At 40.7% G+C, this 14,569-nt stretch overlaps 1 protein-coding gene across 6 annotated transcripts in view; it reads left to right on the forward strand.

Moving 5' to 3' along the window:
* The window catches only part of LOC118122688 (actin-binding LIM protein 3), a 42,972-nt gene extending 28,471 nt beyond the window's left edge, over window positions 1-14,501 (forward strand). For 2 of the 6 annotated variants that reach the window (XM_047343699.1, XM_047343701.1), the window contains 10 exons: window positions 611-661; window positions 2,890-3,006; window positions 3,543-3,607; window positions 3,962-4,103; window positions 7,997-8,026; window positions 10,593-10,651; window positions 11,070-11,139; window positions 11,293-11,300; window positions 12,578-12,658; window positions 13,018-14,501. In XM_047343699.1, coding sequence (XP_047199655.1) covers window positions 611-661; window positions 2,890-3,006; window positions 3,543-3,607; window positions 3,962-4,103; window positions 7,997-8,026; window positions 10,593-10,651; window positions 11,070-11,139; window positions 11,293-11,300; window positions 12,578-12,658; window positions 13,018-13,131 — 737 coding nt within the window. In that variant the 3' untranslated portion in view covers window positions 13,132-14,501. Of the gene's footprint in view, window positions 1-610; window positions 662-2,868; window positions 3,007-3,542; window positions 3,608-3,961; window positions 4,104-7,996; window positions 8,027-10,592; window positions 10,652-11,069; window positions 11,140-11,292; window positions 11,301-12,577; window positions 12,659-13,017 lie in introns of all 6 variants that reach the window. The other 4 variants (XM_047343697.1, XM_047343700.1, XM_047343702.1 and 1 more) reach the window with 3 other exon arrangements.
* The last annotated feature ends 68 nt before the right edge of the window (window positions 14,502-14,569 follow it).

Raw genomic sequence — 14,569 nt, forward strand, 5'->3', positions numbered from 1 at the left:
TGCTCTGCTGTGTTTGGAAGTATTTCAATGTCTTTGGCTTCATGTTGTTGCTGTTTTATTAGGGGTTGTAACTTTTTTTAAATGTTATTTCACGTAATGTGGTGTTCTGACACCCAAAGCTGAATGATTATATAGAATATTCTTCCAAACGAGAGCTGCAAGGCGCCACATGCTCCTGTCGTTTCTGTTTTTTTTTCTTTCCCGTCCCTTTATCTTTTCCTCTGCCTCTCCATCCAGTCCTCTCTCAACCCTTTAACTCCTCTCCTTCCTCTGCTTTGTTCCTGAGCCATCTGCTGCTCCTTCCAGCAATAAGCCAGTGAATGAGTATTAATCATCCGCTCTGCACGTCGATCAGGTTCTCTGGATGCACGGCACCGCCTCTGCTACAACAGTTTATTACCTGTGCTGTCAGCTTTATGGTCAAGAAGACTATAAATGTATGCAACTAATTTGTTGGGACGGGATGAATAAGGAAATCCAATTTACCTCTCCTCTCCTCTCATCTCCCCTCCCCTCCTCTCCTCTCCTCTCCTCTCCTCTCCTCTCCTCTCCTCTCGTTCCCCATTTCTTTTATCTTGATGCCACTAATGCTCTGTGTTTCTGTTTTCAGCTTCTGAAGAATCCAACATCTACAGGAAACCCCCCAACTATAAGAGACTAGGTTAGTCCATTCGGCACGTACAGCTGTTGACGGGCGTGCTGTGTACACCGTCAATGCATCATTAGTATGAAACATTCTTCTGCTTGTTTGACTGAACCGATCCGTTACAGAAAGATCTGAGTTGAAGCTGAATAAATTCTTTCTGTCCAACATCCAGCGTTTCTGACGACATTCATTCCTCTCCACCTTCTAAGCAGTCCGAGAATCGGAAGCAATTTTTCTCTATAAACCTGCAGAGGTTTGATTACAGGTTCTGTTGCAGAGTTTAAGGAGGGCCACAGATTAACTAATTACGTAAACTAGAAGGGCGCTTACCTCCGCCAGTCCCCTTGAATTCAATGAAGCTGCACCAAATTGGACACACTCATAGATATCACACACTCACAGATTTTTTTTTTCATCGATATCCAGCAATTATTTTCCTAGAAATCTATGAAAATGTCAAAAAACGCTGTATCTCAAAATGTAAAAAAAAAAATCCTGGATGTCCGTACCAATATTTTATGGGTTCCTCCCACTACATCCTTTCGCTGTCATGGTAATCCACAGTGTCATTTTTGTGCAATACTGCAAAGTAACACAAACAAACAGCAATGAAAACATGACCTCCTTTTCGGAGCTAGTTACTGTACATCACTTTTATCCCTAAATTTTAACAATCGACTTCTCCCTTTAAAACTATTATATCTGGATCGTCTTAATCAATGCGTCAGGTAGCGGCCATAACCTGATGAATCCACATTAATACAGTTTCTTTGTCAGTGTCATAATAAAGTGTTTGTGCACCTGAATCAGTTCTGTTCATTCAGTCACTGTGGGCCACCTACTCACTTTTCCACATGGAGATATTTAAAATTTGGTAAAACAAGTCATTGAATCACACAGGGGAGAAAAAAAGTAGACCCTCGTGTCCCCAATTAAGATTATGACATTCACCAGGCACCACATTCCTCATGATGGGTTTCAAACGTGTGAAGAATCAAGTTACTGTCAGCTGACTGGGCTGAAACTAAACTACAGAGGTACGGATGAGCCGCTTGATGGTTAGGGCCACATCAGAGGTGAGATTACAGACAGTTTGGTGATTCAAGAGGCGAAGTAAAACTGAGAGCAGCGGGGCCAAATACTGTGAATGTGTAGGCAATCCATCAGCGCTCAGACGGCAGGTCCGACAGAGTTACAGTTCCTCAGAAACACCTCTGGATGATTTAGCCCGGGCTGCAAAGTGCTGACAAACCTCTCTTTGTCAGCGTGAGGAGGCAATCTATGATCTGGACGGATTCAAATTCACAGCGGTAAATCACTTTCAGAGCAGTTTTCATTTTAAAGCAAAGTACCATATTAAGGCGTATTTATATTGTCTATTTATTGCCATAATGTATATCATAGTCAAACATGGCTGCACCTAAAAAACAACAGATTCTTACTGAAGCTGCCAGAAGAAGTTAATAAGAAACAGAAACAATTTACAAATGATTTGAAATGAATGGTCCCTGCTGTATTTTAACAGCCCCTCTTGTATGATTATCTGATGCTGGACTGAAGTATGTGTTTTGTGTTTCTCCTTCGTTGCATTTCTTCATTATGTGTATAACGTTGTCCTGGCGGGAAACATTTATGCATTGTGTCTTATCTTATCGTGTCGCACGTGACGCAAAGATGATAAATGCGTTTTCTCCCTGTTCAATAAATATGCAGCTTTGTATTATATCCCCTCAAATAAATCACAGAGAGAGGATATATGCTACCTGGCATCTTGAAGATATATATTTCTTTACTTTTACATATTTCACACCACTATCTTCCTAGTTTTATTGCGGTCCACCCTTGATAACCTCATCCCTTTATAGAAGCTGTGTATCATATCCCATCATATTTCCTCTGACCTCCTTTCTCCTCTTTGTTTCCCTGTGTTTGATGCATCTCCTCTCCTCCCATCCTCACCCCTGCTGTGTCCTACCCTCTCTGTAAGTAAACGCATTTCTTTGTCCACAAAAAACACACAAAACCTCACACTGTGATGTTGGTTGTACCATGAAATATTATAGTTTTTATTACCCTCCCCCTTTGTGGACGTTCCCCTTCTCCAAGCATGAAAACCAGCCGAAAAGACATTGGATAGGCTTTTGTTTTCATTAATCAACTGTTCAAATGTGTGTTGAATAAAATGCATTATATTTCTCTGTCTCTGATTGTCTTTCCGTCAGACGCCTCTGCCTCTCCGACAGCCAGTAAGAGCAAAACCAATGAGAATCTCAACAATTCCAGTTGCCTTTCTTCCTCCAACTGTAACAGCATGTATCACCCAGGCTCCAACTACTACCCATACACTGGCTCTCCTAAAGGTACCACTCCCTCTCTTTCTCGAACACACACGATGCTTAGAAACCTGCGCTCACACCAACAGAGCTTAACAGTGTCCAGAAGTACTTGCCGCAAACTACAGTTATGTGAAATGATGCGATGTGCTCCTATAGAAGCTACAAGTCAGAATTAAATCAACTAGGAAATTAGGAAAAACCTGTTATATTCTCATGTCAACGAGAAGTACACTACCCACAATCGTCAGGTGTGATCGTAATGCCTCTGATTGGCGGATCTCACTGTTACCATGGAATTGTTTTCCTTAACTGCTAAATTATGTCGGCTACGCTAGGATGGTTCAGCGTTGCGTTCACAACAGAGCAAAGGTGAAAATCCCTACAGGTTAAATTCAAGAAGAGGTGCTGGAAGTCATTGCTCAGGGATAATTTGCAATGGTTTATGGGATGCATAGTTTACTCACTCACTCGCTTATTATGTACCTTTACCTTTTTTCAGTTTTCCTATATTGTTTTTTTGTTGCTCCAAATCAAATGTTTTTATTCATCTCTTCCTCTAGTCTCCAGAGTGAGGAGGTTTTCGTCCGGAGGGGAGGAAGACGGCTGGAATCACAATATCAACAGGGTAAGAAAGACGAAGTCCCCCTGCTTCCCACGTTTACATTTTGTGCATTCGTTAATATTTAATGTGCCACTTAATTAAACATGTTGTTTAACGATCTTGCACACTGGACAAAGGATGCTGCTATGCTCCTCTCTCCTCCTTTGTTCTCTACATATACATCCCTCTATTTCTGGTCAAACAACAACCATGACAAAGTTTTCATATCTCTTCACCATCACCATATATTCACCTATGCATCCACGCCACTTCTACATCTATCCGTACATTGATACTTTAAACCATCCTTGTTTTCTTCCCCTCTGCTTCTCTTTCCTCTCCTCTTCCCTTCCTCCCTTCCTCTCTTCCTCTCTGCAGAGCATTGGCAGGATGATCCTGAAGGAGGAGATGAAGGCGCGGTCAGGTTGTCACGACAATGACCAGTGGGGGAGCAGACGCAGTTCCCGTTGCAGCAGCAAGGAGGCACTGAACAATCTGGGATATGGCTCCCTCAATGGCTGTAAGTGTGTGTGTGTGTGTGTGTGTGTGTGTGTGTGTGTGTGTGTGTGTGTGTGTGTGTGTGTGTGTGTGTGTGTGTGTGTGTGTGTGTGTGTGTGTGTGTGTGTGTGTGTGTGTGTGTGAACACTTGAACAAACAGTGTGATAAGAACCAGCTATCTAAAATGACATTTGAGAAAATCATCTTTGAGGAAAATGTATTTGACGTGTACTTTGACTTTTTTGCTGAATCTGTGTTGCATTCTCTAACATGGAGGAGGTGGGCTTTTATGACCTATACTGCAGCCTGCCACCAGGGGGCAATCAAGACACTTTGGCTTCACTTTTGGAGTGCAGTCAATGGTGCAGACAATAAAAATAGTCTGTGGCTGATCTCTGAGAACTAGTTTTCAAACTTTACGGAAGTGAACTTAAATCAATGTTCTTGGAAAGTTAGAATTTGTTCACAGAACTACAGTTAATTCACCTTTGAAATGAGTTGTAGTAATGTCAAGTTCATGATTTATAAACACTAACACAGTCCTGGTTGTGTTCCGTTTGTGATTTGTACTTTAGATCCAAGGCTGAAAAGGGATTAGATTTCATTTTGGGTCGTGGTGATGAGTGGTCTGTGGTGGCGGAGGTTAGAGGTCAGGAGATTAATATAGTCACCTTTATGGGAAGAGGGTTGTGTGTGTGTGTGTGTGTGTGTGTGTGTGTGTGTGTGTGTGTGTGTGTGTGTGTGTGTGTGTGTGTGTGTGTGTGTGTGTGTGTGTGTGTGTGTGTGGTGTGTGTCTAGTTGCGATGCTGACCAAGCCTAAGCGTGAGAGTTTGCCACTTCTATATTAACTCTTCCATTGATCCCAGTCCTCATTGCATTCAGCACGGGTAAGGGGCGAGACAAAGATGGAGAGACTCGGAGATAGAGAAAGAGAGAGAGTGTGTTTAGGTGGAGGTCAAGCGGGAGGGTGTTCAAACAGAGAACGAGAGAGGCCGAGATAAAAAGTGAATTGAAAATAAAAGAGAGAGAGGGAGTAAGAAGCTAAAGCAATTTGCAGCCGCTCAGAGAAGATGTATGACACGAAGCCGAGAGGTAAATCAGGGTCAGAGAGCGGAGGAGAGAGTGGGAGATGAGCTGTGTGAACAGGGAGCTCACACACACACAGTGTGTGTATGATGTGGGAATTCAGTGCTGCGTAATCACTGTGGGTTTATAGTGTCTGCTGTTATTATACTGATTAGAAAAGTCCTGAGTGGTGTGTCTGTATCGGTTCCTGTCCTGAGAGGCTCATTTCAAAATGGAATGTCCTCAACACACACAAAAAAAACTGACTATATGTATTTTTAATTACATATTAAAGTAACTTTATTACATAAGTTCAATGTAAAGGGTCACATTTATCAAAGTATTTTCTATTGTGTTGAGTCAGTGTGAATAAATCAATCAATCCTGACACAGGATCAACCCTCTGACTTGTCACGTGACGCCGCTATCAGACCAAAATTGTGGTTTGTTAGACATTGTGTTGACTGTAAATAAGCAAATGTTAAACGCTAAACTAATTTCTAAAGTAAGATGTAGAACACCATAGGCTGTATATAAAAATGGACGACCATACAGCTCCCAAAAGTGAAGCCAGCTATCTGTATCGCCCCCTGGAGGCTGGCTGCAGGATAGGTGATAAACCCTGCCTCCACCATGTTGGCAGATGGGACATGGGCCAAACTAAAAAGTTAAAAAAAAAAAAACCTATATGTCAAAGTTTTTCCAAGATAGTTGCTGTCAATTTAGAACCCTAACCCTTATCATGCTAATGTTCAAGAGTGCATTTTCCCAGAATTTTTTGTTTTAGTTATTTAACGTGATAAACACGTGTGGGACACACAGTGGGAGGAAGCGGAGATGTGTCATCCATTTTTACAAACGGTCTCTGGTGAACACAGTAAACAGTCAACCTGCTCAACACGAACAAGTTACGTTGCTGATGTTAGAATTTTAATTCAGTCGGCTGCAGCCTCACAGTGTTGCTAGCATCGCTGTAGATTTGTATTCTTGTTGTTCTTCATCTATGAAGACAATATAATGATACATATAAAATGTAATGTTTATATCCTTATCTTCTGTGCTGGATTTTAGCACCGACTAAGTGTGTGATTATGTTTCATCATATTATTTTGCCAAGAAAGAATAACCAAGGGAATTTCAAGATGCAGCACAGTCCATTAAAATTACACATTGCCATAAAGTGCCATAAACATATACATTTTTAACATGGATGGCCCAAGTATAAACCCTGATGCTGTGTGGCTGTACCCGTGCTGCTTCATATTTTATACGATGTGTAAGTCTTGATAGTGATTATGTTTGCATATTGATGCTGTTAGGGGCACACCCCCACACAGCTGATGTTTTATAGATGTCCCACAACAGCAGGCTTCCTTTATTTCCCTTCCAATGAAAACCGACTCTCTCCTGTCATTTCAGTTTACTGTTTGTTCTCTTACTTTTACCATATGGCAGGTTTATGGACTCTACTTAACACAGTTTTGCTTATTGTTCATGTTTGCACAACGAAAACAGACATTAACCTGCGTGTATCAATTTGTACTCACAAATAAGGGGATCAAGAATCCAGGAGATTTAAAGTGGATTATGTATCTGAGGAAAAATGTTTGAAAGGGTTTCTGGTAATAATGAACCTATAGAGAATTATCCCCTGACTCTGCAGCTCCATCACAGAGTTTTATAGCCAGTTGTAACTCAGTGAGTAGATGTCCAGCCGAACGCTGCTCTGGTTCATCTTCACTGCTTCATATAGAGCCTGACTGATTTATTGTTTGGCCAGAAGAAATTTGCAAATATGAGCCTTTCGCAGACAAAAGATTAAGTATTTGTGTTTTCTTTTCATTTAGTTATCTACAATTAAGTTTATGATTAAACTGTCATAACAGTTTGATAACGGCATATTAGGAATCATTGCCAAATTATTATATTTTGTAATGTACATATAGGCTGATATATTGTATAGGAAATTTCTCCCTAATATCAGCATCGGCCCCCAAAATCCATATTGGTTGGGTTCTAATCGAAAGCATTGTTTGTGACTGCTGCTGTTTTCAGCAGCGAACAGCAGACTGAGACAGTGAAAGACTGACTGGTGAACTTTGTTGAACATTTAGCAGCTGAGAGCCAGATGTTTCCCTCAGGAACTGGTAGAGACCAAAAATAGAGCTAAAAGCTAAAAGAGTGAAATGTTGACAATGATTATGTTGCTCCGCAAATGCAGAATATGTATTAAAAATAAGCAACTGTTTGTTATCAGGTCTTTCATATATCAATTTAATCGTAATGTGGATCTTGTTTCTGCTGCCCCCAAGTGGCCAGAAGAAATGATCAGTTGTTGTAGACCTTCCATCTTTAAAACAATATTCAAGAAAGGTTCATATCTGCTAATGATAAGTGACTTTTTAAGAAGTTGGATGACCTAATATTTTTTTAAGTCAGTAACTCCTATTATTTATGAATATTATCCAATGATTAATGTCTTTTAGTTTGCTCAGGATGTAGAGTCTGATTAGGTTAAATGTAAAATGTGCAATTTAAATTGGCCCTTGTGAACAACATTTCAGCGTCAAAATACTTAATCTTAAATTTGTATTCACTTGACGTATTCGGTTACATTTTTAAGACTTTTTTGGTTTTCTTCTCATGTTTTCCAGTAAATCAGATGGATGCTTATTTACAGACAGCTGTTCCCCTTGATGTTTTTCCACACATAATTTTCTTTTTCAAATTTAAAGGCGATTGGGGCTCATTTCATTCATTACAGAGTTTTTGCTCTTGAGACATAATGATATATTGTCCTGTCTGTCTTATTTCTGTCTCACCCCTCTCTGTCTGTCTGTCTCTCCTCAGCTCCCAGGTCTGTCTGCAGCGCTGACAGCGGTGAGTGGTTCATCAGTGTGTTTTGATCTGTGAGGTCACCTCGACACAGCGAGCCGCCGCCTTCACTCTGATCCTCCTCACTCTGCAGGTTCTGCTGTGACGGAGGCAGAGATTTGAAACGGGAGATTGTTATCAGCTCATACACACACAGACGTGCGCACACACACACACCTACACACACATCTTTCTTTTTGGGTTACTTGTGGGAAGATGAATAGCACTGGAGTTTCATCCAGGCCCCAGGTCTGTGTTTATCAGCTTTAGTTTTAGCAGCAGCACAGATCCAGGATCACCGACCTGAACCCCTCCGCCATCTGTTCCACAACCCACAGTAACACTTTTTAGATTGTAAAAATAGATCAATTTTATGCAGTGACATTATCCACACTTGGCCTTAAAATCCTTGTGGCTTACAAGTTCAAGCACCATGATCTCTTTATTGATCTTGAGAGTATTTCAGCCCAATGGCCTCCCAACTTAGCTTCCAAATGTATTTTGAATGTCCTGAAATTACGTTCTTGTGCAAATAAAATAAAACCGATTAATATCTAGAATAGCACTCAGGCCGAATAGTCCCCTGAGATTCAAACAAGCTGCACTAAATTTCACTCACTTAAAAATATGAGTCCCTGAAATGCACCGGATTTTTTTTCATCCAGATCCAAGAATTATCCCTGGGAAATTGGTGAAAACGTCAAAAAACTCCCTCTCTCACAATGTTGAAGAAATAGAAAAATAAATGTTGGATCGGCCCCCTGATCCGCTTCCTCTGGGTTCATCCTTACGTCATGTACCACCCTCCATCAAAATTGAATGGAAATCTGGTTGGGTGTCTGCTATTTTTTGATGAAATAAAGCCGTAGTTGGTTGTGTATATTACTGTGATTGGAAGGAGGCTTCGCTTGTGTTTTGAGGACATGGTGTTTATTAGTTATTGATCCGTAAAGTCAAAATCTGTGAATATCTTTCCAACTCTTCCACAGTCAACTACCTCCTTTGCTGTCATTTCCACACAGACACATAACAAGTCGAAATGCCCTGTGGTCTGACAGATGTCACGTGTCCATGCAGAAACTTTCACGTGAAACAAAAACGTTTATTTTGCCCGTGTCACCTTGGGAGCTCCGTACATTGCTGTGTTTCTAACACACGCATTCCTAATCTACGGGGCCTGTATCTCATTTCTTGTTGGAAGACAAAGCACTGCAAGATGACAAACTCATTATTGTTCAGCAGATTACAAACCGTGTGCCATAGCTCACACCGGCCAATATTCTGCTGCATTATGCTGTTTGACTGTGTTATTTAAATCCTTTTAACACCACAGTGAACAAGAGAGAGACTGAATGAGAAGATAGACGGAGCGAGAAGGCAGAAGAAAGGGAGAGGAGGTGGAAAAAAAAGGAGAGGGAGGTGCAGAGTGATTGATGAAGCGAAGGAATGAGAAGCAAGAAACAGATAATGAAGAGGAGGCAAGTTAAAGTAGAAGAGAGGAAGACAGGAGGGACAGTTGAATGACGGGAGGGAGTTGGTGTGACTCCACTGCCCTCTGCTGCTTCACTTGCAGCAGTGCACACCACAGATAAAGATGCTGCTGGTTGCCAATGGTTACAAGAGAGATGCAAACATGCAGAGTGATAACATCAGTTGAATGTAGTATGTTTCTGTGGGTACATGTGCTGGAGTTTGTGTTTGATCAGAGTGAAATCTGTCAGATTGAGGTTGATATAACTTCAGGTTAAAAGTTGAAGTGTGGTGTTTTGTGGAGACAGCGATTCTATGATCCTAAATGTTTTGATATCGCAGCGTCCTCAGAGCCACATCTCTGCCTGAGGAGCGTGTTTGGTAAGCAGTGATATTCTCTAGGTTTAAAAAGGAGGTACAGTACTTGGAAGGAGAGCTGTTGCTGTGTATTCTTTTTGTACAATTCCCCCCAGGGCAATATTCTCAGAGACTGGATGACAAAGTATTAACATAGAATTTGAAAACCCTCAAAAATTCACTAACTGTCAGTAGGAAGGAGTCGAGCAGTCAAAACAAAATGGTGGCACTAAGAATATTCCAGATCTGCTTAACAGTGTGTTCAGTCACAGAATACATATGAAACCGTTTTTTCACATTTTATTTGTTTATTTTTGCGACCAAGTTTTTATTTCTCCGCAACAGCCAGGATGTTTTTTGGGTCGTCCATCCGTCTGTACGTCTGAACGCCTTGAGGGATTTTCTTCAAATTTGGTTCAAACATTCAGTTGGACTCAACGATGAACTGATTAGATTTTGGTTGTCAAAGGTTAAGGTCACTGTGACCTCACGAAGAGATTTTCTTTTTGCCCTTATGAACTCAATACCTCATGAACACCTTCAGGAAATGCTTCTAATATTTGCAGTTATGTTCACTTAGACTCACAGATGGACTGATTAGATTTTGATGGTGTAAGATCGTCAAATGCAAAATCCCTTCAAAAATCTAAACTGGATCCTCCTACTTACAGACTGTGTGTGTGTTTGTATCAGTTTGCACAACTTCTGTTTGTTCATGTAAATGTGTTCATATTTGTCCCTGCAGATTCATTTGTTGCCAAATCTGCCTCGTTGCCAGGGTATGGCAAGAACGCACTGAACAGGGTGAGCAATCCTGATTTCTGTTGTGAAAGAGTGTGTGTGTCTGTCTCTGTGTGTCTGTGTGTCTGTGTGTCTGTGTGTCTGTGTGTCTGTGTGTCTGTGTGAGTGTGAGTGTGAGAGAGGGAGGCAGGGCCATTCACTACATTATAATAAGCCACAGCAATGTCCTTCATTTCCTACTGAACCTTCGAAACTCATTTTTATCAGTTTAGCTCCTGAGGTCAACTGAGACTCTAACTGACAACTGGAAAGATTTCAGTATTACATTTCCCAGTGTGATTGACAGTGAGACGCAACATTTAATAGATACATATAAGATTATTAGATTTCTGTCTTTTTCACGGGATACTTTCCCTCCATCATAATGATCAAATGCATCTTCCTGTCCCACGTTTGCTAAACTGGCCGCGTTGTGTTCCAGCAGCCTGGGAGTGCCGGTGCAGATTATTACCAGTATGACAGCGGTAATGCAGTTAATTGGCAGATCAGAGGTAAGTCTATTGTTCAGCTGAAATGTGCTTATCCCCAGTTGATTACTTCCCCTCATGATGCTATTCAGCCATAGACTGTGTACGGTGATGGAATCAACGCTGGTGAATGTAGCAGTTGACTCATCACTGTGTCTGTCTTCTCTTTTCTTTCAGAATACAAGGTAAGATGCTCTTCTTGGCAAAGCTGGTGAACTGTTACTCAGCCAGGGATGAATGGTCTGGATGTGTGTATAAAAGATAAGGATGATGTGTTTCCCATTTAAAGTTCATACTGAGATGTGTATCCATCCAACTCAGTCGCGCCCACTTGGCTCAGGGAAATTGACTCATTTTATTGACACAAGAAAAGAACAAGACAAAGGGTAATTGTACACACAGGGTTTGTGTGATGGGTCAGGGATATTCAATATCCTTTCACCGTTATGACAATAGAAAGTCTTATGTGTGTTATTCTTTTCAGGGAAACTTCAATATCTCCAGTTTCAAAATCTACTGTATAACTGTGCTCATTCAGGAATAATGATCATAAGAATAATATGCTTTTTTAAATCCAACTTTATTAGGAGCATTTTTATGCCTCCACACCAGCGATAGCCAATGGTTGGAGGCTTTATGTTTTGGGGCTGTCCGTCCGTCCGTCCCATTCATTCTCTTTCACACAATATTTCAAAAATGCCTTGAGAGAGTTAGTTCTGAACTGATAAGCTTTTGGTGGTCAAAGATAATTTTTTGCCTTATGAACGCAATATCTCAGAAACACCTACAGGGAATCTTTTCAGATTCTGTGCATCCGTTTGGTTCGATTAACTGATTAGAGTTTGGTGGTAAAGGTCAAAGGTCACAGTGGCCAAAACATGGTATCTCAAGTCTTCTGGAATTTTGAGCAGTCATCATTTGGTCTCAAAGAGAAATTGATTAGATTACAGTGGTCGAAAGTCAAAGGTCAGGGTGACCTCTAATGAGTCTGGGAAACAAATGTTTTTGATTGAAATTGCACCGGTTGGTGGAGGTATAAAACCGCAGGACAGTATTTGTAGTTTTTCTTATTTGAATTGTTTGGAAAGTTTTGGAAACAATTTTCAAGCCGACTCTTTATATGTAGTCGTAGAAGATCAAAGTCTTTACTAAGAAATAATAAGAAAACTGTTTTTTTTTTTAGTGGAATATTATTTGTATTTGTATTAACAATGAAAGAGAGACTCATCTGTTTTAGGTTTCTCTGCTGTTGTAATAAAAGCGTTTTGCCACTAGAGGGTGACAAACAACTTCTGTCTATCATAATGTTGCAAAAATAGTTGAGCCCAAATTGATATTTAGAGATTTTTTAATGATGCAGTTTGAATCATGTTACAACATGAAGCAACACTTCCTCAGGAAAAAAATTATTGCCTTTAAATTTGATTCAATGTCTCAGTTAAACTGTTTCTCCCTTTGTTAGATCTACCCCTATGAAGCCCTAGTGGTGTCAGTCAGAGGGCAGCAGCGTCTCCCCAGTGACGTCGACCGAGCCAGACTGGAGGTGAACTACTGCACAACACAACTGTTGTAAAATCTGCTTCACTCACTGCTCGACCTGAACATATCAAGACCCTGGAATATAATGAAAACACAGATAGAAACAGCAAGAATAAAAGCAACATTCAGTGCAGTCAGTCCACAGTGTTAAAGTATGAGACACCGTGAACATTCAGAGAGCCTCACCAGTACTGGAGCTTAAACAGGTGAAGAAATTGAACCAAAACATGTAGGAATCATACTGAGCAAAAGAATATTCACAGTCAATATTATCTCCAGTAGCTGATAAGATGTATGAATACAACAAATCAATATTTCCTGACTTTCTGACTCTCTGCGTCTCTGTCTCCTCTGTCCTCACAGCGTCACCTCTCACCAGAGGAGTTCCACAGAGTCTTTGGCATGTCCATGTCGGCCTTTGACCGCCTCGCTCAGTGGAAAAAGAAAGAACTTAAGAAACAGGTCAGACTCTTTTGAGAAAATGAAGTCATTGGGGACTGTCTGACTGAGTGCAGGTTTACTGCACTGACTGTGGGTCTCAGTGGAACAGGCTGAAAAGAAAGGGTTTCACTTTCCTTAAAGTGGCCAGAGCAGAACTTGGAGCAGAAGTATGAAGTCAGCCAAGCGGCAAAATTAGATGAAGAAGTGTGAGGAGAGAACAAAGACGTCCAGAGACACCAGAGAAACCACAACGGGACTATGATGAGAAGGAGGAATTGGCTGCTTTTCCTTGTTCTACCAGCAGATGTCAGTGGGTTAACATGATCTACAGGGAGGCATCTGATATCACCATGTTAACTGTAGACTCAGGTTCAGCCTCACTGAGCCAAACTGCCCAACAAGAAGGAGGCGATTTAGGGAATCGGCCGCCATGAAGACAGACAGGCATATTGTTTAAAAGATTCAGTTTAAGCCACAAACACAAACACTGTCCACTGTGGTTCATAAACTGACACGGCAGGTAAATGAGCCCAGTGTGAAGGTTACTGAGCCTGATGTATACGTGGTGTTTTTATAATCTGCTAATACTGAAAACCAAAGGTTTTCTTTTTTTTTATTACTGGCATGTGTTTGATTTTAATATTTGAAGCCATATCAGTGTTTAGAGTTAATTCCAATAACATGAGCGGACTGTACAGGACACTGAATTGTGTTTTCAGACATGATGTGATTGTAAAGTTCAATGAGAATAAGCTGAACTATGTCAATGCCATGAGCTCAGAGATGTTATTTAAGTTCCCAAATCAGGTTTTAGTACAATACACACTTTAAAATAAGATATTTGCCTTTAGTTTGATTTAAAGAAATAAATGTTTGCCAGTTCATACTTGCAGCTGGACTCATGGAACAGGTCAGAATTCTTTCTGCTGGGTTACGATTAAATCCTGTGTTGGGGGGTGGGAGTGGGGGTCAAGTTAGTTTTCATGTTTTGGGGGTTAAATCTGTTGACACAATCACAAAATGGGAATTTGTCTTCCTAAGGAGTCATTAGGCCATGTTTTAAGGTTAGGGTAAGGTGCAGGGTTGTGTGTGTGAGTGTGTGTTTGTGTGTGTGTGTTTGTATAGAGGACTTCTATGGATAGTGAGAAACCCCCTTAATAAAGAGAAAAAAATCAATTGTCAAGAGTCGGAAGGAAATAGGAAAAGGAGAATGTAGAAAGGAAGGATGGTGACAAGGAGAGACAAGAGGGGTAACAAAAAAGAGCGTTTGTGTGTGTTTAACATGTCTGACACTACCCATGTACCAAGGAACTTTAATTCTCAAGTCTAAAATTATTGGACTAGCAAGAATAATTTACAACATTGTGTCTGTCACTAAAACTTCTGAATAAATTATTCAAACATCACTATTGCATTATTCATTGTGCTTGTTATTAAGGTGCGTGATGGTGGTTGTGATGGTGAACAGGCATCT

Source organism: Hippoglossus stenolepis, chromosome 15, assembly GCF_022539355.2.
Source record: "Hippoglossus stenolepis isolate QCI-W04-F060 chromosome 15, HSTE1.2, whole genome shotgun sequence".
In the NCBI taxonomy this organism is placed as follows: Eukaryota; Metazoa; Chordata; class Actinopteri; order Pleuronectiformes; family Pleuronectidae; genus Hippoglossus; species Hippoglossus stenolepis.